At 42.4% G+C, this 24,743-nt stretch overlaps 1 protein-coding gene across 1 annotated transcript; it reads right to left on the reverse strand.

The window, feature by feature from the left end:
* Window positions 1-579: 579 nt before the first annotated feature.
* On the reverse strand, window positions 580-16,823 carry GHRHR (growth hormone releasing hormone receptor). The gene is made up of 13 exons (XM_068146428.1): window positions 16,767-16,823; window positions 13,796-13,901; window positions 12,680-12,787; window positions 11,162-11,262; window positions 7,104-7,201; window positions 6,459-6,591; window positions 5,358-5,511; window positions 4,594-4,654; window positions 4,421-4,490; window positions 3,054-3,145; window positions 2,206-2,335; window positions 1,597-1,638; window positions 580-702 (listed from the first exon to the last, which is right to left on the reverse strand). Exons 1-13 carry the CDS (start codon window positions 16,821-16,823, stop codon window positions 580-582), a joined length of 1,275 nt encoding a protein of 424 aa, XP_068002529.1.
* Window positions 16,824-24,743: the final 7,920 nt, after the last annotated feature.

Genomic DNA, 24,743 nt, shown 5'->3' on the forward strand with positions numbered 1-24,743 from the left:
GATTTATTCTTCAAAGGTTAAGGAGTTTCTGCTACTCACACTTTTCATACTTCTTTTATCAAACTTTGCATGTGACAGATGAGAACTTACAGAAACCCAATCTCATGTGATAAGAGTGCATGTGGTCCTAAGGTAGTGTTAAGAGTGGTAAAAAAATATCTAAATTCAATTCAATGCCTTTCCTGAGTAACTGAAGTGCTTGTGTTGGTAATTAACACTTCATATTTATCTATAGTCAATTCAGTGCCTTTCCTGAGTAACTGAAGTGCTTGTGTTGGCAAATTTGACTTAACATTTTATGTTTGAAATGGAACTTGCTAAAAATGTAACTTTAATATGCCATGCACAGTCATCATTGCCACCAACATTCTAACTAAAGAGTTGGAATCATGTCTTCTGATATCATAACCTTCAAAGGACGTCCAGTGGGCAGAGGTGCTGCAGAATTGAATCCTCCTCCTATTTGCTCAGTATCAACTCCAATCATTTGGTGGGGTCTTGTGACTCCTTTGTTGTTTGGTTTTGTTTTTTTCCTAATCAGGCTTTCATCTGTAATAAATCCAGATCTTGAGGGCATCTTTAGCACACAGATGTGGTCATTTTTACTCCTGAACTAGACGGCATAGTCCATCTCGTCCTCCTCCACACTCGCATGAGTCTGTATCTCTTACCGTGCCACCTCCGGCCAATTTCTGTTTGCACCTTGAAAAGAAAGGAGAATGCTAGTTTGTGGTCCAGTACTGTTTGGGAGTAGACCAGTGGGAAAGTGGAAAGACAGAAATAGTAGCTGGAGAGGGGCAAATTTAGATAGCTCAGCCCAAGTTAGTTCCTCTCGGGTGGTAGAGAAGTATAGTCCTCCAGAGAATGTTTAGGAGTAGAGTAGAGTGGAGTAGAGTAGAGTAGAGTAGAGTAGAGTAGAGTAGAGTAGAGTAGAGTAGAGTAGAATGGAATGGAATGGAATGGAATGGAATGGAATGGAATGGAATGGAATGGAATGGAATGGAATGGAATGGAATAGACCAGACCAGGCCAGACCAGTTTGGAAAAGGCCTTTGAGATCACTGATTCCAACCTATCATCCAACACCATCTAATCAACTAAACCATGGCACCAAGCATCCCATTAAGTCTCTTCCTAAACACCTCCAATGTTTAGGAAGTACCTCCCTTCAGGTAGTTGTAGAGAGCAAGAAGGTCTCCCCTGAGCCTCCTCTTCTCCAGGCTAAGCAACCCCAGCTCCCTCAGCCTCTCATCTGGCCTGTCTCAGCATGCCCACCCCTCTGCACTGATGAAAACTCCTAAAACATCTTAGCTCAGAGTTAGTCTCCCATATTTAAGAGACTAAATGAGCCACAGTCTTCCTTTCAAGATGTAAGGACTTGTTTTATGACTCCACCGAGCATCGTGTTCCTAAAGATTATGTGTGCACAAGCTCCTTTCTCCACTAGATGGCTTCATTCCCATGGAGATAATTGAAATCGAAATCATCTTCGTTGATTCCCAGGGTAACAGACAACCTAACAACCCAGAAGATTTTGTTATCTGCTTGGATGAAACTGATTATTTGCTACTGCTACGCAGGACACATTTTTCTTACCTCTTGGTTCAGGAAACAGTAGAGAACTGCTACAATAAACCCCTGGAAAAGAACAAATAAAAACATGAAATAAAATTCATAGTCATAGGATGGTTTGAGAAAGCCACTTGCACTGACTTCATGATGCTCCTGTGCATATCAATTGATGCATACCTCTGTAGGCTGGAGGGTGGGTAGAAACTGGAAAATGCTGTATGTATCTACAACAGTGTTAATCAGCCAGATGATGAACCAGGTAGGTATCACCTTCACAACAAAGCAGGTCACATCTTCACAGAACCACAGACTGGTGAGGGGGTTGGAAGGGACCTCTGGAAATCATCAAGTCCAACCCCAATGCTAAAACAGCTTCACCCAGACCAGGATGCAAAGGATCACCTCCAGGCAGGTTTTCAATGTCTCCAGAGGAGGAGACTCCACAACCTCCCTGGGCAGCCTGCCCCAGTGGTCTTCAGGTATTGTAAATCAGCAAAGACCCATGAATTCCCTGAGGAGACACTAGTTTCTGGATCCAGTGATTTATTAGAAGCCATGCTAATTGTCCTGTGGTCATTGGATTAAACCAGAAATTCTACTAGCATGCAACTGAAGCCTTTGTGGTCACTGTACCTGAAAAGATCCAATGCAGAGCTCCAAGTAAAGCCGAACCCCTAGACTGGTGTACTCAGGAAGGAAGTTGAAGACAATATAATGGGTTCCAAATAATGGAATTAGGAGCAGAGTTGACCTTGAGAGACGCCTAGCACAGGACATGAAAAGAAATAAGTTAGCATTATTTCCCTGAGTATGGACTAATGCATGTAGTATGGCACAGTAATGAAAAAGAAGTTAGAAAGAGGAGCTAAACATCTCCAGGTGAAGTTCATATCTCCTGGGATTACAGTGGTGGGCAGAAAGTATAACGAAAAACAAGCTGGAAAGAGATTTCTCCTGCTCATTGCTTCATTTGCAATACCATGTGCATGGCTTTTCTCATGATATTTTGGTGTTTCATCTTTCTGAGGGAGATCACAGTTGAGTAAAACACAAAGGAGTAGGCTCTCCCATCAGAGCCATTGTAAAATTGACACTTATCTGTAACTAAATATAAAGAAGGTAACATTCAGGTTCCCTTTATGGTCCATGTACAGGAAGAGGCATCTCTAGAGAGTAATTTACCCTGCCCCAAAATAAGAGATCTCCTATAGATTCAGTGAATGTTTGCCCAGTATCCCATTGACTGCAATTGGAAGGCAAACATCTGAACTGATCCAAATCCATCATATTTAGATAGCAAATACTAAGAGAGTTTCATCCTTTGACTAGTTTCCTTGGGCATAAAGGTAGGAATTTCATGCCAGCCAAACCAAGCTGCTCTGTGACACTGGGCAAGTGCTTCTCAGTTTGAAAAAGACCACAGAAGTTTTCATTATGGAAATCATATTATTTTAGCAATAAATGACTATTCCACACACTACCTGTATTGAGAAGAGTTATTGAAGTTGATTTGTCTAGGGTCCAACTTTTTCAGCAGAATTCTGATGATGTTGATAAATAGGACAAAATTGACCTGTTCATGACATTTGGGGGGGGGGGGGGGGGGAGGGTAAGAAAAAAAGAAGACAAGAAAAAGGAAAGGTTATTTGTTGATGTAAACCTTGCAATGAAAATCTGCTTCAGTTATTATGCAGTTTGTGCACTTTCAATGACACCAAACCAATGAATTAGAAGGGCAATGAGGCTGGTGAGAGGCCTTGAGCACATGCCCTACAAGGAGAGGCTGAGGGAGCTGGGGTTGTTTAGCCTGGGGAAGAGGAGGCTCAGGGGAGACTTTATTGCTCTCTGCAACTACCTGAAGGGAGGTTGTAGCCAGGTGGGGGTTGGTCTCTCCTCCCAGGCAACTAGCACCAGAACAAGAGGACACAGTCTCAAGCTGCGCCAGGGGAAGTTTAAGCTGGAGGTGAGGAGAAAGTTCTTCCCAGAGAGAGTTGTTAGCCATTGGAATGTGCTGCCCAGGGAGGTGGTGGAGTCACCATCCCTGGAGGGGTTCAGGAGGGGATTGGACTTGGCACTTGATACCGTGGTTTAATCATGAGGTCTGTGGTGACAGGTTGGACTTGATGACCTTTGAGGTCTCTTCCAACCTTGGTGATTCTGTGATGATTCTTACTTTATGGCATTTCTGTTGGCAGCATTCAAGCATCTAAATCTATTGCTTTTCTTAAGGAAAGAGCTGAAGATGAAAACCTGTGAATCTGACTTTGTTAAGCAAACCTTTTTCTGTCAAAGTTTGTGTGGTTTATTGTTTTGTTAGGGTTTTTTTGTAGCTCATGAAATTGCCCTTCACTTGTGAGGTGGTTATTAGATTCAATTCTGACCAGTATTTTTAGATATTAGTAGGATTTGTCTGACTAAATATGGGTATCTACACTGAGAGGCATGCATCTGAGCTCTCATCCTGTTCTCCTTTTGCAGTCAATAGAGAGCCAGCCAGTATAGTCAGTGGAGCCTCAGGTAACGCTCTGGACATGTCATATCCTCCAAAGGTAAACATCTACTACAAGTCAGATGGATCACATACCAAAAGTGCATCATTCCCCTTGGTAACTCCAAATTGAAGTGAGGAGCATTACCTCTGCTCCCAGGCTAGCTAGGGACCGTTCTGAATTGCAAGCAAATTATGTACAACTGCAATTTGTCACAGCCTTATGTCTGCATATTTTCATGTTGCAGACCATCCCTCTTCCTTACTTCAAACAACATCCTAGCAAAGAGTGACCCAATCCAAATTTAAGTCTGTCTTTTTCTCCTTCTGCTTAATGTTGTCGAACTCAGAAGTACCTACCCCAACAGAAATTATAATAGGTCCTTTGATCAGCCACCAGTAAGGAGAGTCTTGATTAATATCCCAGCATCTGAGAAAATAGTAGGAAGTGTATAAAAAGGTATATGTGTAATCACTGCAATAAAACAATTATAACTCAAGGTGATAGAATAATGCAGGCAACAATAACTTACGCCGTGTCTTCAAAGTAGAGTTTTGCTAATATCCATATAAGAGTGAAAACTGTTGGGAACCCTGTCAGACAAACACAAACTGTGATTGCCTAGTTTCATCAATTAATCCACATCTTCTCCACTGAAACCCTGCCATGATGATCTAGAACATTCAGTTTCAGAACTGAAATTACCCTTTCTGGCCTGTTCCTCTAGCAGGGATTGCTTTAACCTTTAAGCTCACAGGATAAGCCTAAAAGGAAATCCCCTAACACCCATGATGGAATGACACAAGTCATGACACTGACTGTTTGCTGGCCATTCATCATTATGAAGACATAAAGGGACACAGAAGCAGCTTTGCACATTACATAGTTCTGCCACAGAGGTCTGAACTTACAACCTCTTACTAACATGAAGACTACCAGTATATGTAATGGGATGGGTAATCACAGAATCAACCAGGTTGGAAAAGACCTCAGAGATCATCAAGTTCAACCTGTCACCCAACATCTCATGACTCAGTAGTGGCTTCAAGTGCCACATCCAATCCTTTTTTGTACACCTCCAGGGATGGTGACTCCACCACCTCCCTGGGCAGCACATTCCAATGGCAATTACTCTTTCTGTGAAGAACTTTCTCCTCACCTCCAGCCTAAACTCCCCCTGGCACAGCTTGAGACTGTGTCCTCTTGTTCTGCCACTGGTTGCCTTGGAGAAGAGACCACCCCCCACCTTGTCTACTATCTTGCCTTTTATTAATGTCATGTAAAACCCTTACTTACCCCAGCCAAAGAGAACAAGCCACCAAAAATACCTTCTTCCATGAGAAAGGGATGAAAGCAGTAGGCAGTTTAGGTAAAGAGCCTCTACTAGCAGCCACATGAAATTGGTCATCATGAAGTAGTAACAGAAAACAACTGAGATCTTGCATTCAGTCTAGGGAACAGGAAAAGACACATTTTAGGCCTTACTTGTGGCTACATGTGTTTGATTTGCAGATGTAGTAGGCATTTGTAGTTTTGGCTGAGATCTACAAAGAACAAGATCTCACAATTACCTGCATGTGTAAAGAGAGAGCTTCAAAGGCATTATGGCTTTCTGAATAGTGAGGCTTTAACCATCATAATACCTTGGAATCTTGAGTGTAATTTTGCTTTTTATCTCTAAGTTAGAAACATAGCTTGGGCTCTCAAGTAAGCTATTTCTCCCACAAATGCACTGCCTTCAGTGTACCTTGCATGAGCAGAGTCAAATGCTCCATAGCCATTTAAAAGATGTCCAAGGACTCACATTTCCCCTTATGCTCAGCTTCACATTTTTGTGTGGCCATGAGCAGTGCAGCAGAATCTCAGTTGTGAAAATCATTGTCCTGGTGGCAATATTTGTGGTTGGGTCAAAGCAAAACACTGATTTCTTAGTACCTTGCATGTCTTGTGATTTACAGTTCAGAGCTCCCAGTCAGCATATTAAATCCAGCATTACTAGAAGAAACATCTTTTAAAGGTTGTGTTATGAAGCACTCAGAGCTCTTCAGTATTAGACTTCAGGTTATAAAAATCTATATCTGATTTAGAGCAGTACAGGATCACAAGCAGATACATTCAGAGAAGGGGCTGAGGTACACAACTATGGAAGTAAAACCTAATGAATAGAAGAATTACAGGATTTTCATTAGCAGGTTAGAAGGTTCAAAACCAATATGTAGTGACAAAGAACCATGAAAAGTGAAGCTATACATAGATGGAATGCAAACCCATCAAGTATCACAGTGTCACCAAGGTTGGAAGAGACCTCAAAGATCATCAAGTCCAACCTGTCACCACAGACCTCATGACTAGACCGTGGCACCAAGTACCACAATATTCTGCTTCTCATGTACTTACTGTGGAGAAGCTGCAGTGGTCAATGTCTTCCTCTTGGAAAAGGACAGCATCCTTAATGAAAATGGCAATAGCTTTTAAGATAAAAGTAAAAAAGAGCTGTACATGGATGTAATTTCTGGGACAGCGAAGCCTCCTGCAAGACAATAAGAGAGGTCTTTCTGAGGTAAGTAATGGAATTAAGCTGGCAGTAATCACAATATGCCAAAAGCCCTTGTTTCATCTCAGGTTCTTCCAGACACATAGAGGAAGAGCACTCAAATCCACTGAGTTCTCTGTGCTGGCAGGCAGAGACAGAAAACTTCCTCATGTAAGACATTTCACTCACAGTCTGCACTTCAATCCCCTTCCTTGTTAGGTGGTGTCATGGTGATCATAGAACAATAGAATCATTTAGGTTGGAAAAAACCCTGAAGACCACGGAGCCCAACACTGCCAAGCCCACCACTGACCCATGTCTCTCAGTGCTGCATCTACACATCTTTTAAATCCCTCCAGGGATGGTAACTCCACCACTTCCCCTGCTGAAACTTGAGGCCATTTCCTCTTGTCCTCTCACTTGAAGAGATCAGCCCCCCACCTCGCTAGGACCTCCTTTCGAATGAACTGCAAAGAAAAGAGTTCAGTTTGGAGGATAACTTTACACACCTGAATGCAATAAGAACTGTCACAGCAATGATGAGTGAGGTGATGGATACACTGTATCCTACAGTGTAAATGATCTTTATAGTCGAAAAGTAGGAGTGCTGTAAAAACAAAACAAAGATAATTGTTTTGTCACATAACTTGCAGCTCAAGGTTTACAGATTCTGGCAGTTTTGCTTTGCTTGGTGCTTCCAATCTGTTCACATCCCTGACTGCCTTCCCCACACACACACTTTTCATCCCATAAAATTTGACTGAAGTCACTCATCACATTTCTTTTGTGAAGCCCTCACTTGCTCCCTGTGATAGGACAAGGAGCAATGGATATAAGTTGCAACACAGCAGGTTCCACCTCTACACAAGGGGGAACTTCTTTGCTGTAAGCCCAGAGAGGTTGTGGAATCTCCTCTGGATACATTCAAGGCCTGTCTGGATGTGTTCCTCTGTGAGCTGAGCTAGATTGTGTGGTCCTGCTCTGTCAGTGGGGTTGGACTTGATGATCTCTTTGGGTCCCTTCCAACCCCTGAGATCCTGTGAGCCTGTGTGATCCTGTGACCTTTCCATGGCTATGCGGATACAGTCTGATAAAGAAACATCTGCTGACCAGGATGGTGTCAAGTTCAACCCTAAACCCACAAAACCCCAAGCTAGACTTCCACAAAGGCATTGTGAAAGCCTTTATGTGTTTGTACAGGCACTGCATTTTATACTGTGTTTTCTTCACACCAGCAGCTGGACAATCCTGCTGGCAGCTGGCTGTATGATGAATACAGAATCCTATCAGCCTTTCCTTCACTTTCCTTCACCCTGCTTCCTTACTTACAATTTTGCCTTCCATTCTTTTCCATTTTTATTGTGTTGTGGGTGTTGGGTTCTTTTTTTTTCCTGCTTTTGTTTTTTCTCACTGACAAACTCAATCCTTTCTTAGTCAAAATGTCAGTCAAAATCCATTCCAATTTAAATGTCACCACTATCAGACATGATCTCTAAGTGAGGACAAACTGGCTTCAACTATCACACACAGAAGGGGAAAATAGAATGAATAAACTCTAGGCTACAATTTTCCCTCTTCCATCTAATGTAATCTGTCTCTTGAGTCCTATATCAATGCTTTTATATCCTAAAATCTATGCAAATATGCAGTGCACTACTACAGTTCACAGTGGAGAAGGGCAGGTACCTGTTTTGAACCTTAACTTAAGGCATTACAAGGCTGACGTTGGGTAGGATCTGTTTCATTTATTTTAGGTGTTTAAAAACTGTCTGAGCAGCTGAGTCTGTGGTAAAGTCAGCAGTGTGGGAGCATGGCCACAGGACTGCACTGTTTAATTGCCAACACAATCCTGTTTCTGCTTATTTTGTTTCTTTTCTAGTTAATCAAAGGAAACAAGCACTCCCAGAAGTCAATCTAACTCACTCTAAGAGGAGATTTTATCACTTTCTGTCAGCAGGAAAAAATGTTCTGTCACTGCACCTGCCTGAACAGCTGCAGGCCCACAGGTCTGATTTAGCAGAGTGAAATCTTTGCTGCTGAGGATGCTACATCCACATTGTGTCCATTTCAGACTAGCTATGGTCTAACTCCAGGGGTTGAATTTATATTATGGATCAAAGCATACAAGGTGCACCCTGCATTTGTCTTCCAGATTAGTTTAATCCATAGGAAGCCAAATGAATGCTTTCTAAGAACAGTCCTGGGTGTAAATGCAGTGAGTGGGGGGAAACAAGAAGCATCCTTGAAAAGTGTTCACCCAGTCCTGACCAAAGCACTTATATAGAGGCACTGTGTAGTGTTTAGTTTAGACTCACACAACAATTTGTTGAGGCTGATGAAGCTAAATGATGTGGAAGCCATGCATGGTGGCCTATTCTGTCTGGTGGAGGAGTTGTGATGACCCATGTACCTAACTATGCACAATTCCACACAGAGCCCAGAGAAGTTCCTCAGAACTCCAAAGCTAGCCACTAAGTCTGGAAGGCACCACATCAGAGCTGTGCTAGGCTGACCTTAGTTGGCAAACCCCACTTACAAAACAGAGATGAAAACCCACAGAAAATAATCAATTCCTTAAGTGGATGAACCTACAACCAAGGAGTTTACTTTGAGTCAAAATGTGGGCTGGCACTACAAAAAAAATCACAGACTCATTTAGATTGTTTTTATTTTTACAGCAGAGACCTAAGGAAGCAATAGAAGAAGGAAAGAGAAGGGTTGTGTTTCAGTGTGTTTGTTTTGTGCAGAGCAGCAGGTACTGCAGATTAGAGGTTAGAAAGGAAGTTTGAATTAAAGAGTGTGATACTAGTTAGTAGAAAAATGGGAAGACAAGAGAAATTCCCTGTGCTAATGTAAGGTGAATTCTCTTCAGCTAGTTGAATCAACTTGAAAGTTCATCAGCTGCAGTATAAATGGAGTTTTCATTCTCTCTATAGTGAACAAACAAACAAAGAGATAATATTCATCTAACTTCCACAAATAAAGACAAAAGTGCAGTGTTCAGCCTCTAGAGAGGAAGAATGGAACTCTAAAGTTAGACTAGAAACTAACTTTTAATCACTTAAAGTGATTTCTACGTCCTTTCTATCAGTTCTAACTTAGTGTATATTTCTTCAGATTCTTTTCACTGAGCTACTCCTCATTTTCTCCACAGCAGCTAATAAGAGGGAAAAACCCAATCACAAAAGAGTCTTTGTGCAACCATGATCATTTTCATGGGTTTGGTATTTTTCATTAAAATGTGATCTAGGATTTTGACTTGCTTCTTTTCTCTGGAAGAGGAGTCAGAAGCAGCTAAGCACATCCCTAGAGCATGTTGTTAGAAATCATGCACTGTATTTTCCCTGTATATGCCACTTCTAAATACAAACCTAGCTGGAGAATATGTTAAATTCTGATCTGCATTGCAAGGATACAGATTCTGAAACTTCATTTCTGCCTTGTTAAATGAGATCTTTTAGGCAAGACAGAATGAGAAATCAGGAACCCCTCTTGCCATTAGGTTTTGGTGAGTTTGGGACGGGGGTGCTGTACCAGCACATTTGCTGTACTGATGCTGTGACGACACAAAATTATGCACTGGTTAGGCCACACCTTGAGTCCTGTGTCCAGTTCTGGGCCCCTCAGTTTAGGAAGGATGTTGACTTGCTGGAACATGTCCAGAGAAGGGCAACAAAGTTGGTGAGGGGTTTGGAACACAAGCCCTATGAGGAGAGGTTGAGGGAGCTGGGGTTGCTTAGCCTGGAGGAGGCTCAGGGGAGACCTTCTTGCTCTCTACAACTACCTGAAGGGAGGTTGTAGGCAGGTGGGGGCTGGTCTCTTCTCCCAGGCAACCAGCACCAGAACAAGAGGACACAGTCTCAAGCTGCACCATGGGAGGCTTAGACTGGATGTTAGGAAGAAATTCTACATAGAGAGAGTGATTGCCCATTGGAATGGGCTGCCTGGGGAGGTGGTGGAGTCACCATCATTGGAGGTGTTTAGGAGGAGACTGGATGGGGTGCTTGGTTGCATGTTTTAGTTGATTAGATGGTGTGGGATGATAGGTTGGATGTGATGATCTTGAATGTCTCTTCCAACCTGGTCTGGTCTACTCTATTCTATTCTATTCTATCTTGCTGACTTAACTGAAATATCTTAATTCATATATGTGATGGGTTGAAGTTTCCCCCAGCATTAACTTGAGGCAGACCAACTCAGTTAGAAGCAAATGAAGCTGTATTTAAAAGCAAACCTGCAGATAAATTTTAAAGGCATAGGCTAAAACCACCACAGTATTTTGTGGCCAAGTCATGATATATCTCTAGCTGTTACACCTGTGAGCAAGCTCAGCAGACCTGCACAATTGTATGGTGGTTTTATTTTCATTAAACTCTTGCACCTGATTAATAAAACATCCTTTGTAGTTCACCAAAATAAGTGACTAGACTGAAATATGAATTGCATTCCAGACTGGGTGAGAAAATCCAGCCTCAGGTGGGTTTCCCTCTGCAGTGTTCTTCAGGAATAGAAGGGAATCCTATAATCTCAGCACACCACTCACATGCATTTATTTAATTGAACTTACTTCTTCAAGTGGAATCTCATCTTCTAGTGGACAAGCAATATGGTAGGGAGGGAATGGGTCAGACCAGCCTTTCTTCGTGCAATTCCTTTTTACTGTCCCAGCTGAAATAGAAGCACTTTTATGGTTTTTTGTTTGCATGTTTGTTTTTTAATGAGGAGACAAAGAACAGGAAAGAAAAATCAGAAGAACAGCTCTTGATGGCATGAAGGTTATGCCAGGAGGACAGGATGATATTGTATTCTACTCCACTCCATTCCACTCCACTCCACTCCACTCCACTCCACTCCACTCCACTCCACTCCACTCTATTCTATTCTATTCTATTCTATTCTATTCTATTCTATTCTATTCTATTCTATTCCATTCCATTCCATTCCATTCCATTCCATTCCATTCCATTCCATTCCATTCCATTCCCATCTTACACAGTTGCTAGGACATTTTCAGATGTATATTTGGCAGTCAGATAATAACCTCAAACATTCTAGGATTCTATACAAAACATTTCACTTTATCTGGAGGCAAATATTGTGAGACAGTTAATAAACCAAGGTGACAGAGGTAGAGGTGGTAAGGAAGAAATCATATCAGGGACAAGGAAGGCCTTTGAAGCAGACTGGAAAGCACTGCTCCATCAGACTTCTGCCTTGTTCAGCACTCAATCCCTCTAATACATCCTTCCTCATTCTCACCTTCCTTGGGGTTTACCCTGTCTTTGCAGATCAGAGGCTGGAATAAGCAGGTTTTTCTGTGAGGACAGCACGTTTTCATAACAAGACTTTTGATGCAGATGAAGGATAAGTAAGAGAATCCCAAGGCAGGAAATGAATTTGCCCAGATGAAAAGGATTTTCCTTATCCCTCGTTTATAACTAGCATGTGTTGGGTGAGGTGAAGGTTGGGCTTTGCAGTATCTTTTCCTTGTGGAACTGCCAAATCTAGGTCTTTCCTGGAAGACTGCTTCCTCTTTAAGGACTTTCAGTCTACTCTTAGCCATATTCATATTAGTCTGCATGATCTTACATTTGACCCAACACATATGCTACTTCAAGGATGAAAATTCTTCTCTGTACGTCCAGCCTTGGTTTAAAGAACAATGACATGATTCATTCCTCTGCCTTTTATTTCAATCCACACTAATCAGAGCATAAATCTCATAAAGCTCCATGCTTAAGTTCTGACTTAGACAACCCATACCCAAGCTCTGCAGAAAACCCACAGAACAAGCTGATCCTAAGGCTTGTGGGAACCATTGGCAATCACTGCATTGATTTCAGTGTTCTTTGGCTCAGGGCCTCATCATAGGCTAAGTATAGGATTATATCCAGTTATAGATAATGCTTAAAATGTGAAGAGAGCTGCTAAGCTCTCTCATATCCTACCAAAATCTTTGCAGTGCTGCTCTGATGCAAGCAGAGAGCAGGAACTTGCCATATTCTGTCTTCACCTTACATTTCTACATAAGCTCTAGCCAGGCATGCCACACAGCAATAAAAGCAGAACCATGATAGTGTATCACCTGGCTTCTTCATGAAGTGAAAGAGGATGTTTGGACACGGCAAGGCAAGAGTCTCTCCAGCATCTGCCTCTGGCCAGCACAGTAATTTGTCCCAAGATCTCTTGCAACCTCAGACAGAAAGTGAGATATGTTTCTAAGCATAACTGCATTTGAGCAAAGTAAAAGAAATAAACCTCTGTAAACTTTACCACCCCACACCCTACATGTCTTACAAACAGAGCTTAGCCATATTTTCTATTCTGTAGTGAGGAAAAAACACCTCCAGAGGACTATTTAATCTTTAAACTAGGGTGGGTTTCAGACATAATGCAATAAATCAAGAATACATTGTGGAAATGGGAGGGAGACCCAGTTCTGAAAGGAAGATCAGTTCAAGATACTTGTTAAAGTGTTATCATAGAATTGTTTCAGTTGGAAAAGACCTCTAAGCTCATCGAGCCCAGCCATCAACCTAACACCACCGTGGCTGTTAAACCATGTCCCAAAGCACCACATCTACATGGTTCTCAAACACCTCCATGGGCAGTGGCTTCTCCACCTCCCTGGGCAGCCTGTCACAGTGCCTGACCATTCTTTCAGTAAAGAATTTTTTCCTAATATCCAATCCAAACTTCCCCTGGAAAATTTAAGGATGTTTCCTCTCATTCTATCACTTGATACTAGGAAGAAGAGACTGACCCCCACCTCTCTACAACCTCCTTTCAGGTAGTTGTAGAGAGCAATGAGGTGTCCTGTCAGCCTCCTCTTCTGAGACTAAACAATCCTACTTCCCTCATCTGCTCCCCATAAGACTTTTTCTCCAGGTCTTTCACCAGTTTAATTTCCTGTTAAAGGTGAGCACACTCCCACATAACAAGCATGACACCATAAGAGCATCCTGTTGGGGAAAGAATAAGTTAAGGACACGAGGATTCACTCAGCTTAACTATCCATATTTCAATGTGTTGATAGAAAGAAATGGAAGAGATAGGATAAGATGAAAAAGGAGTTGATCAGAGAACAGGGATGTGGGACTACAAATTAAACACTGAGGTGTACACTTTGGTAGCATGGGTGTATTCTGACTGCTAGAGTGTTCCTTCTCTTTCACACAATTCACTCCCCACACATGGATACCTGTTGGAGTTGTATTTCCATGCTCTTCTGGGTCCTCCAGGCACTCAGCCTCCTTTTTCTTCAGCTCTGTCATAAAATCACATTCGGGATGGACTATTCCAGCAACCTACAAGGAGAGGAGTTTCTGTTCACAAGCAAGAAGAGGTTGGGCCCACTTTTGCAACTAACATGGCTGGGTTAAGGACCCAGAACAACAGCTTGGGGTTTAGCAGTCAAAGGGTGACACCATCTCTGTAGAAGCTGGAATACTTTGGGCAGATTGAGTCAGCTGACCCCTGTCAAAGGCAACTGAGTGGATCAGTATAGCTGTTGGAAGATGGCAGTGAGAGCTTCCTAACAGAAAGTTTGTAAGATTTCTCTGGCTATGTTCATTATTTAAAAGCTCTTGGCTAGGGCCTGGGTTTGAATGCAGGACTCATTTCCACCCTTCAGCCCCTGCTAAATCTCAGCCCAGGGAGATGGAGTGCACCTGGACAAGCTCCTTTTCTTAACAGTGAGAGGCCCAGCACAGCAGGGCATGCTGCAGAGCCCCCTTGCTCCTCAGCACAGATGTGCCTGTGCCAACCTCCAAAGAAACAGCAACTTGAAACCACATACAACTACTGAAAACTGTCTTAATGAGCTCTTCACTCCAAAGGGAATGACTTTGCTCTCTCTCTTCTGACATCTGCCTTTCTTTACACAAGGTGGGAGGCAAAACTCCTTTCTTTGGGAGTAAAAAATAAACAAACCACAAACCAAAAACTAAACCAAACCCATCTGCTCCAAAGCATTGCTTTGTTTGGTATGCTAGTGTGAAAGAAAAATAATTAAAAATAATTGAAAAAAAATTGTCATCCAGTGCCCCAACAGCAGAAACCTTTCAGTTGTTTCAGTCCTGGGTTAGATTTGTGCTTTCATGGACACCGCGAGGGAATTAGAGGGCACCCGGAATACCTTGGCCACAAGAGAGCAGAACCTGAAACAGGCTGTTGTGCATCACAACTGTTGTGGGTGCACTGCCTGTGCTTCCCAAAGCACACATATCTCTTTTTTTATGAAGAAACAATATGTGCCTTGGCCAGCAACATCCATTGCTCCCAGTCCCAGAATGTCAGCTGTCATCAGAGACGTCGTCCTCTTAGCTGCCCGCCCCGGCCACGGGAGCCAGGGTGCTCTGTACGTGTGAATATAGATAAAAAGACACAGATACACACAACAGAAAATAAACTCAGGGTGCTACTCGCCTGGTGAACAGGTGGCTGGCATATGGCTCAGTTTTGTTCCACCCAGGGAAGATTAATATTCAAGGGAATTTGGAAAATTAATAGCTGGCTTTCAGTTCATTCAGAGGACAGATCCATTCCAACAAGATGGTGTTTCCTCTCCTTGTGGAGCTGCAGAGCATTTGAATTGTGTATTGGCTGTCAGCTTGGGGCTGTCTGGCTGCTGGAGAATACTGAATTAATTAATTGATTGCATGGCTTTTGCTGTTCTGGAGTTTGGACCCTGGCAGTTGAAAACCCACATGTATGCCCTAGAAGGAGGTAGTTTTCCCATTTACTGCCAGTTTTCCTGCCAAACTGGTGGACAGCAGTGCCATGGATGAATTTAAGGCAGCAATGCAAAAGAAGACCCCATGTGCAAGGCTGAATGAAGTTTGGTGTATGTGAAAGGAAGGTAACTATGAGGGGATGGATCAGAGCCTAGCCACTGCCTTAGCCCCAGGAGGTAGAGATCTTTTCACATTGTCATAGGCATCATACAAGCAATGACAGCCAAAAAAAATCTCAGTTTATGGAAGCTGACAGTTGGCCTCTTAAGCATTTAGAACTCCTCCATAAGTTGAGTTCAGCCTTTCTGGGGAAAGTATGCGAGTTACACCACCAACAAAAGCAGATGGCTGATTTCTAACCATTTTCCAATCAAGTAAGAGGATTTTAACCTATCCTATATTCTCATAAAATGAGCAACACATTATTTACTGTACACTTCCACATAAACTCATTTGTAATCAGTGCATAATGACATTATAACCAGTCCAGCTTCATAGAAGCAAGTGGTATTTCTCTTAAGTAAGTGGGAAAGGTTCCTACAGAGACCTTCAGTAAAATTTTTAAGTATTAGCACTGCATCCTGATATTCTACTTAATCAAAATCATCTTTACCTTCTCCCACTAAAGGAAAGTGGAGTTTGTCACATGGGTGACACCAGTACTGACAGCTTCACATCAAGTATTTCCAGTCATTTTACACTGTTTGATTTCTCTTGACCCACAAAACCCAAGCTGATGAAATGCATCTTCAGAGAAAGAAAGAATATAGCAGAAGGGCCACAAATGGAAGGTGCTGAAGATGTTAATTACTCTCAAAGGTAAAGAAAATATCCTCTCCTCCCTTTGCAAAGGCCTTTCCTGATAGCTGCATGATCCTGAATGAGGGTTTACTAACCATTGTCCAAAGCAAAACATCAGCCAGATCTCCAGGATTTGCAATGGATTTGGTTGTTTCTAACTCTGCCATAAGCATCCCTGCTGGTTCAACTCAGTTGCTACCAGCTGATCACATATTAATGCCACCAGCAAGGCAGATGGAATTGTGACTGATAAGACTATGTGAAAGTTAAGACAACTATCAAAACTCAGCTGCTCTGATGCCAGAGCTCTCCTCCACTTTCTTCTTTCAAAGCCTACACATCAAAAAAAAGGGGGATTCTGCCAGTTATGTTGTTTCTCCTTAGTGAGTGAGTGGTAAGGAAGCAGTGAAATGCATTGATACAGAGATCCCTTCTGCTACTGTTCACACTTCTTACAGCATCTTATCTTGTTTAAGTGGAATCCAAAGCAAATAAAGAGGCTCATGCAAAAAAAAAAAAAGTAAAGCTGCATCTGACCAGCTGCTTCAAGAAAAAAACACCAAAAGAAGAACAATTATTAAAAAGCAAAGAAGTAAAAGCTTTTTGCCTTTTTTTGCCCCCCATGCAATTACTTACAAGCACTGCCAGACTCAGGGTGTACAGAGCACAGTGGTGTAAAAGACTAGAGTTCATGTTGCCAAACAAGAGCCAGACTTCACTCAGCCTTCCTCAGCATCTTTCACCTGCTTTTTGCCTCCCTTTTCTCCTGCAGTTGCTGATTTGAAGCATTTATCTTTTTGCACAGAAGTGACGTAGCAGTACGGTGGGAATCAATATTAACAACCCTCTAAGCTCTGTTTAACCCTGTTCTCCACCTTTGGGACTTCGTTGCACAGTCAAGACTGGACTAGATGAAATGAGTGAGTGATCCCAAAATTACTCCTACGCTTCCTGACAAGACCCCTATTCCCTTCTTTATAATACAAAATGATTTCAGGAGGGACAGGCGTCTCTAAATGCTGCTAATCCTGCGTTAAAACAAAGTGGCATGAGAAACCCTCTCCTAACAGGTAGTGTTAATGCTGATTTCACAGAATCACAGAATCACCAAGGTTGGAAGAGACCTCAAAGATCATCAAGTCCAACCTGTCACCACAGACCTCATGCCTAAACCATGGCACCAAGTGCCACATCCAATCCCCTCTTGAACACCTCCAGGGATGGTGACTCCACCACCTCCCTGGGCAGCACATTCCAATGGCTAACAACTCTCTCAGTAAAGAACTTTCTCCTCACCTCGAGCCTAAACTTCCCCTGGTGCAGCTTAAGACTGTGTCCTCTTGTTCTGGTTCTGGTTGCCTGGGAGAAGAGACCAACCCCCTCCTGGCTACAACCACCCTTTTATCCTAAAAAAACACATTTTGTAGTGTGGCTTCAATGTATTGCTCTCTACAACTACCACCCAGGTGGGGCCTGGTCTCTACTCCCAGGCAACCAGCACCAGAACAAGAGGACACAATCTTAAGCTGCACCAGGGGAGGTTCAGAATGGAGGTTAGGAAGAAATTCTACACAGAGAGAGTGATTGCCCATTGGAATGTGCTAGCCTGGGTGGAGTCACCAACATTGGAGGTGTTTAGGAGGAGACTTGACAGGGTGCTTGGTTGCATGGGTTAGTTGATTAGGTGGTGTTGGATGATAGGTTGGATGCAATGATCTCAAAGGTGTCTTCCAGCCTGGTTTATTCTATTCTATTCTTTTTGCTGATTACCTCACATTACAATTTGGGGAGGTAAACAACACAAATATTTACACTACTCTAAGTGTTTTCAATAGTCAGATTACACAAGGGAGTTGAAAATATCTTACAAATATTTAGCACTATTATATGTCTTGAAAATCTTAGAGCCCATAGTTAGTGCTGCTGTCATCACAAGCTCATGCCTGTGGATGCTGTTACAACACTTGGACATATTCCCTCTCCTTTCTTTCCCAAAGAGATTCTTGATTCAAGAAAAATCTTTGGCTGAGCATCCCTCAGGTTTCTTGTATTGTATCAGTGCTCTGGAGGTTAATGTTCTAAAGGCTACCCACAAATGGTCTACAAATCATGCACCCTACAACCATTTCAACTAGTATCTGAAAAAAAGCCCAAACAATCCAGTTTCAAATGGGCAAACCTTCACATTTCATGGGGATGAACTTTTTTTGTTGTCCTTGCATTAGAAAAATGTGTTGCCTGTGAGCAAGCTTTTGGTGTACCCATTAGAATTTTCCATTTCAACCACCACCTCTCAACCAGTATATGTGTTTATTCAGGGCTGTTGAAGTCATGCCTAGAAAAGCCACAGAAAGCACTGCCTGCCGCTTTTCAGCATACCATAGCACACAGTGAGCCCAACAGGAGGCACTAGAAAAGGGGTTTCTTTTTCAGGGACGGTGAGCATTGGTACAGAGGGATCTCATGCTGAAACCCACCACCTAGGGAGCCTGGTGAGCGTAGGGCAAGCAGGAAAACCTGGCTTTTCTGTCTTTTCAGCCTTATTCTGCCAATCTGCAGCACAGACATTCCATTAAAGTGAGTTCCTTCCTACTGTCGCTGTTATGTGCAAATTTGCAGCTGTTTGTGGTTAAGGAGAAGGACATAGCTAGCAGAAAGTAATGGGCTCATGGAGCTTTATTTATTCTTATTTTTTTTCCTTCTTAAAAATTGCTCTTTCTTTTTAGTTAAGAGGAAAAAAAAAAAACCCTCACCAACTTACAGAACTTCTGAGCTTCTTAGTTTCACCATAAAAGTACATCTGAAGGACCGATATTCCACAGGCACAAAGTTATCACTTCCCACCAGTTCTGTCCAAGTTTTCCAGTCTTGAATACCACCACCCCTGCAAGTCCACTCCCACACTTCTCCTGAGCAGAGGCAAGCATCTGATAGATCAGTAATTACTACATGTTCTCTCCACTCATCACCTCCATGCTCAATGCACTCCCCATTGCACGCAGCTCCCTCTGACAAGTTGTTTTTATTGCTGATAGCTTCCCTTCAGGAGAGAAGAGATGCAGAGGAGAGAGTAAACATGCAGCAGAGGAAATGTACTTCTCCCCATGGGATCTCCAAAGGTGAAAGTCTGACATTTTCACAGCTCTCTCAAGGAATCTTTCTTTCCTTTTTTTTGCAGAATGGTGCAATTTGTAAGGTACTGGTTGATTTCAAAACAGCTTTTTCTCTCCTCCCAGCTCTTCCACCCTTGTTTCTGCACTCTTCTTACACATATGACACCATCCCAAAACTCATCTAAAACTCTTGAGGCTTTCCTGCCGTTTATTCTCCCTGCAAGTTCCCCTCCATTATTGCAGATGTGAGGGTGCTTACTCAGAGATTAATCTTATATAGTTGAACAATGGCTATTCATATTATTTAATTTAAACCACTTTGAAAATATCTATGGAAATCTGCATTGTTTGGACCCAGTTAATCTTCATTGATTGCTGGATGTTGTGATACAGTGAATAAACATAAACAGGATAAAAGTAAACTGCCAAATCTAGGTGGCCTCACTGAACGGAGTAGTTGGATTTCCCCAGCCATCAAGAGCAAGGGTGTAACTGACCCTATCCTTCTCCTCTTCAGAGCCTTGAGAACTCAGTGCTTGTAGAGAATCACAGAATCATTTTGGTTGGAAGAAACCTCTAAGATGATCAAGTTCAACTATTAATCCAGCACTGCCAAGTCCACTGAGTTGGATTGGTTGATGGGTTGGACACAGTGATCTTGAAGGTCTCTTCCAACCTGGTCTGGTCTGGTCTGGTCTACTCCATTCCATTCCATTCCATTCCATTCCATTCCATTCCATTCCATTCCATTCCATTCCATTCCATTCCATTCCATTCCATTCCATTCTAAACCATGTCTCTCAGAACTGCATCTATACAGCTTTTAAACATGTCCAGGGGTGGGGACTCCATCACCTCCCTGGGCAGCCTATCCCAGTGCTTGACAACTCTTTTGGATAAGAGATTTTTCCTAATACCCAGCCTAAACCTCTACTGGACACCCTGAGGTGATCTTGCCTTCTATCATTTTTCACTTGGGCCTCACACCTACCTTGGAGAAGACATCAACACCTTACCTTAAGGAAGATTCAGGTTTATAGCCACTTTTACCTTAGCCACCATGCCACTACAGTTGTATCTAACCAGATGAGAATAAACTGTCTCTTCCACAAACATGCACAGCTGGACACTGACTCATGGATCACAAGTTTCTAGGTGGTAGGGCTAAATTTCACCCATGGTATCAGACATTAACCAACACAATGTAGGCCCAAAATCTATGAAGAACATTTCCACAGCAATTAATAATATCTAGTTGTCTTAGGATGATGGAAAGCTGGAGGAAACCTTAAGCAAATCTTGTAATGTGACTAAAAAAAAAGAAGACATTTTACTGACATGAAAATAAAACCAAGGGAGCTTCTAAATTTGAAAGTGAACAATTTGTGTTAAATAACCAAGGCTCCTGAGATGACCTTGCTGCAGCTTCACATTTTGTCCTGAACTTCTTAGTTCAATCAGCAGGGTCAAAAGTGAAAATGGAGTCAGGACCCCTTCTGTGCACTACCAAGGCTGGATCCTTTGGTACACACTGTCATGACGTTCATAATCCTGGAGGCATCTCTGCTGTTGAATAAAGGGAAGTGTCAGTCTCCACCAATGTCTCCCAGAGGCTTTTATTGCCATGACAATTCTTTAAAACTATTGAAATTTAGAGGCAAGGTGTGGGAGGGGAGGTAGGGGGAGGAAGGCTGGGTCGAAGCCATTTAACCACAGCTCCAAGAATAGGTGCTTTTGTTGTGCAGACATGACAGATAAATGTTTAGCTTCTGAGGGGGAAAAGCAATGTTTGAAACACAGCAGCTTTAGACAACCCAGAGCCCCAACAACTTTTATAAATGGAGCCTTGAATTATCATTTAAATACCAAAGATAAAGCATAGGCAGAGTCAAAACTGTGTAGTGGAACTACTTTTCTTTGCAGCACAGTGCAGAAGGGCTGCTCGCCCCGTGTATGAAATGAGCAGATGGATTTTAATGAAAGCTGTTTAAATGCTGCAGAAAATGTAGAGCAATACCTCTTCATCACCTTAAACTGAGTTAAATCTGCTCAAGCAGTTGTATCCTAGGGGTTTGCACCAGTGCGCTTGGTTGATTTTGTTTCCACTGGCATAAATTCTCTCGCTTGCCGGTAAGGCTATGGCAGAGGCGCTTGACCACAGCACTAGCATCAGCACTTCTTTCCTCTCTCTTTTCAGCTGTCTTTGGGCTGCTTACTCCCTGCCAGAGCTGTTAGTGGGCATAGCAGGGAGCTGATCTAGACTAGGAATAAATATTCTTCTCCCCCAGAAGAATCAGTTGCCCGGTCCATGTCAATGTGCTCCTAAATGCTCAACAGAGATGGCAGCCCTGGTAAGAAGCCAGAGCCTGTTTTAGGAGAGGGGAGGCACTGCTGAAACCAACCTGACACCACGTCTTGTGGCTACCTAGGGAGTATCAGGTGATGTTTTCAGACATGCATCTTGTCATTTGAGTGCTGTATTTAAAACTTCTCTCAAGAGGGAGAAAAGTCAAAACTTTTTGCATGCAAAAATAGGAAAGCACTTGATCAACATCAGATTCTCAACTGTTTTCAATGGCAGTTCAATATCTTTTGTACACCATGCCACCACAATTACCCAAAAGCTTGCTTAAAATTTTAATGAGAACTTAAATGTAAAATCAACACTTTAATCAAAAGCCTCAGTAAAAATGTCCACTGAATTATCTCCAGGCAGCTTTTGAGTTTTACAGAAGATGCTTCTCAGATTTCTGGTATACTTCCTGAGGTATCTTCTCTCTTGAATTGCTTACTGAGTCTTGTACTTTGGGCTTAACATCAATAAACACTCATGTCCAAAGCTCATTGTCATCTGGAAAAAGGATTAAAGGCTCTCCAATATTTCAGATGAATACTTTTTTTCCCCTTTTTAAGTGAAATGCTGGTTCAGCCAAACCAAATATTTGTTTCTAACACAAAATATATCTATTACTTTTCCCAGCTGTACAGAAACATGATTACTGTGTGGTCCCAAGTGGCTCTCTCTTTTGGTTCTTATTGAATCAGTTGCTCATTAAGATTTTGTCTTGGTTTCAACCCATGGCAGATCTTTCATGATCTAAAAATGGTCTTTACATTCATCATCTGTCATTATCTGCTGGTGGTACTCCACCAGTGCCTCCATCAGAGAAGGAATTACAGGATATGGTATACCAGAAACATCAGTAAAAGAACAATACCAGGCTGTGAAAAATCAAGCACACAAACACAGTCTGTGGAGCTGGTGTTTACAAAGCAGACCTGTAGCAAAGCATTTGAGGATCAACCTGGTTGAAAAGGTGAGTAAAGGATGGCAAAGTAATGCTGTTGTGTTGGAGAAAGGCAAATTATTTGGGGTATAAACAAGTTTATTCCTTACATGAAGCAGAACTTCATCATGGTGAGCAGTGAAACTGCCAGAGCAATCTGACCGGTTGATAATGAGGATTATTTTTTAAGTGGGTTTCAAGAAAGCTTTGGATCTGATGGAAATAACCTTATTGCTCTCTACAACTACCTGAACTAATACTTCTCTACAACTACCAGGTTGTAGACAGGCGAGGGCTGGTCTCTTTTCCCAGGCAACCAGCACCAGAACAAGAGGACACAGTCTCAAGCTGCACCAGGGGAGGTTCAGACTGGATGTTGGGAGGAAATTCTACACAGAGAGAGTGATTGCCCATTGGAATGGGCTGCCTGGGGAGGTGGTGGAGTCACCATCATTGGAGGTGTTCAGGAGGAGACTGGATGGGGTGCTTGGTTGCATGGTTTAGTTGATTAGGTGGTGTTGGATGATAGGTTGGATGCAATGATTTTGAACATCTCTTCCAACCTGGTTTATTCTATTCTATTCCATTCTATTCTATTCTAATAGGTTTGAGGAAAGGTTAGGGAAATGCATCATTAAGGGGAAAGGTCAGAAGGAAAGCAATGGGTTTGCCAGAAGAGGAGATGAAGGGATACATGACACATCTTGTATTAAAAAAAGGGAAGACTATAAAAGATCTTTGGAAAGCAAACAGGAACAATTTTGCCCATGCCCAATAGGACAAAAAGACACTGGCTAAATCTGCCAGAGGAAAATCGTGGATGGGATGTCAGGAAAAGTCTTTCTGGCAGTAAAATTGATAAAGCCTATGATAAATCAAATTAAGAAAATATAATCTTTGTCTTTGGATGCTTTTTTGCAAAAGAGGCATCCATGAGAATGGATGAACCAGCCATGAGAGTGATGACTGAGGCTGACTTGGGGCTGGAGTGTGGGTTGGTTGGTTGATGTCTTGAGGTCTCTTCAAGTCTTCTTTCCCTGTGCTTTGATGGATTTCCAGCAGTCAGAAGAGACTGATCCTTGAAGTGCACTGCCAATAGAGTTTCCTTCATGGGTGGGCAAAGCAAATGGCCTTTGGAACAGATGCAATTTGAGGGGAGAAAACAGAGTCCTTATGAAAGTGGAGTATTTTCTTTTCTATACCAGTCATTAATTTCCTGCTCAAACTGCCAAGAACAATGGATTTAATTCTTCAATTTTTAGGGTTTTTTGTGGTTTTTCTTTGATTATTTTTTTTTCAAGAGGTGGAGTTAAAAGAGCAAATTTTCTTCCCAGAGCAAAATTTTTTCCCATTGTTTTCTAGAAAACAAATTAAAAGCTGCCACTGTCTCTCAGGAACTTCAGCATGAACTTCAATGTGCAAAGGTTGCCTTCTAAACCTTCTAAAATCACAAAATGCCTTCACTGAAGAGAAGAATAAGAATAAGGCATAAACATTATACCACTCTTCTAAAATAATGGAACAGTTCCTGGCAATGAATGTGCTAATCAGGGGGGAAAGGAATGGCAGTCGTGTTCTTAGCAAGGAGCAACACATGTGCACTTGGTACAGAATTACAGTATCACAGTATCACTAAGGTTGGAAGAGACCTCAAAGACCATCAAGTCCAACCTGTCACCCAAGACCTCATGACTAGACCATGGCACCAAGTGCCAGATCCAACCTCCTCTTGAACACCTCCAGGGGCGGCGATTCCACCACCTCCCTGGGCAGCACATTCCAATGACAAATGACTCTCTCAGTGAAGAACTTTCTCCTCACCTCGAGCCTAAACTTCCCCTGGTGCAGCTTGAGAAGGGCTGCATTCTGTCCTTAGCTATTCCCTCTGCCAGAGCTGTTTTCCTCTTCTATGGATTCATAGAATCATCATAGAATCATAGAATTGTTAGAGTTGGAAGGGACCTCAAGGATCAACCTCCCTGCCATGGGCAGGGACACCTCATGCTAGATCAGGTTGCTCACAGCCACATCCAGCCTCGTATTCAAAACCTTCAGGGATGAGGCTTCCACCACCTCCCTGGGTAACCTGTGCCAGTGTCTCACCACCCTCATGGGGAAGGACTTTTTCCTCACATCCCATCTGCATCTTATCTCTTGGGTGTAGTGAATGTGTATCATGGTCAGAAAGGTTCAATGGGACAATGTTGCTAATG

Source organism: Melanerpes formicivorus, unplaced genomic scaffold (genome assembly GCF_026170545.1).
Source record: "Melanerpes formicivorus ecotype bairdi unplaced genomic scaffold, bMelFor1.0.p_v2 SCAF_13, whole genome shotgun sequence".
NCBI lineage: Eukaryota > Metazoa > Chordata > Aves > Piciformes > Picidae > Melanerpes > Melanerpes formicivorus.

What these genes read in the sequence shown, in the direction of transcription:
- GHRHR (XM_068146428.1), bottom strand. Translation starts at nt 16,823, where the DNA reads ATGAACTCTAGTCTTTTACACCACTGTGCTCTGTACACCCTGAGTCTG. An exon ending in CTCTACTTTGAAGACACGGC is followed by an intron (nt 4,491 to 4,593) that starts GTAAGTTATTGT and finishes CTATTTTCTCAG; the next exon opens with ATGCTGGGATATTAATCAAG. An exon ending in AATAACTCTTCTCAATACAG is followed by an intron (nt 2,336 to 3,053) that starts GTAGTGTGTGGA and finishes GTCCTGTGCTAG; the next exon opens with GCGTCTCTCAAGGTCAACTC.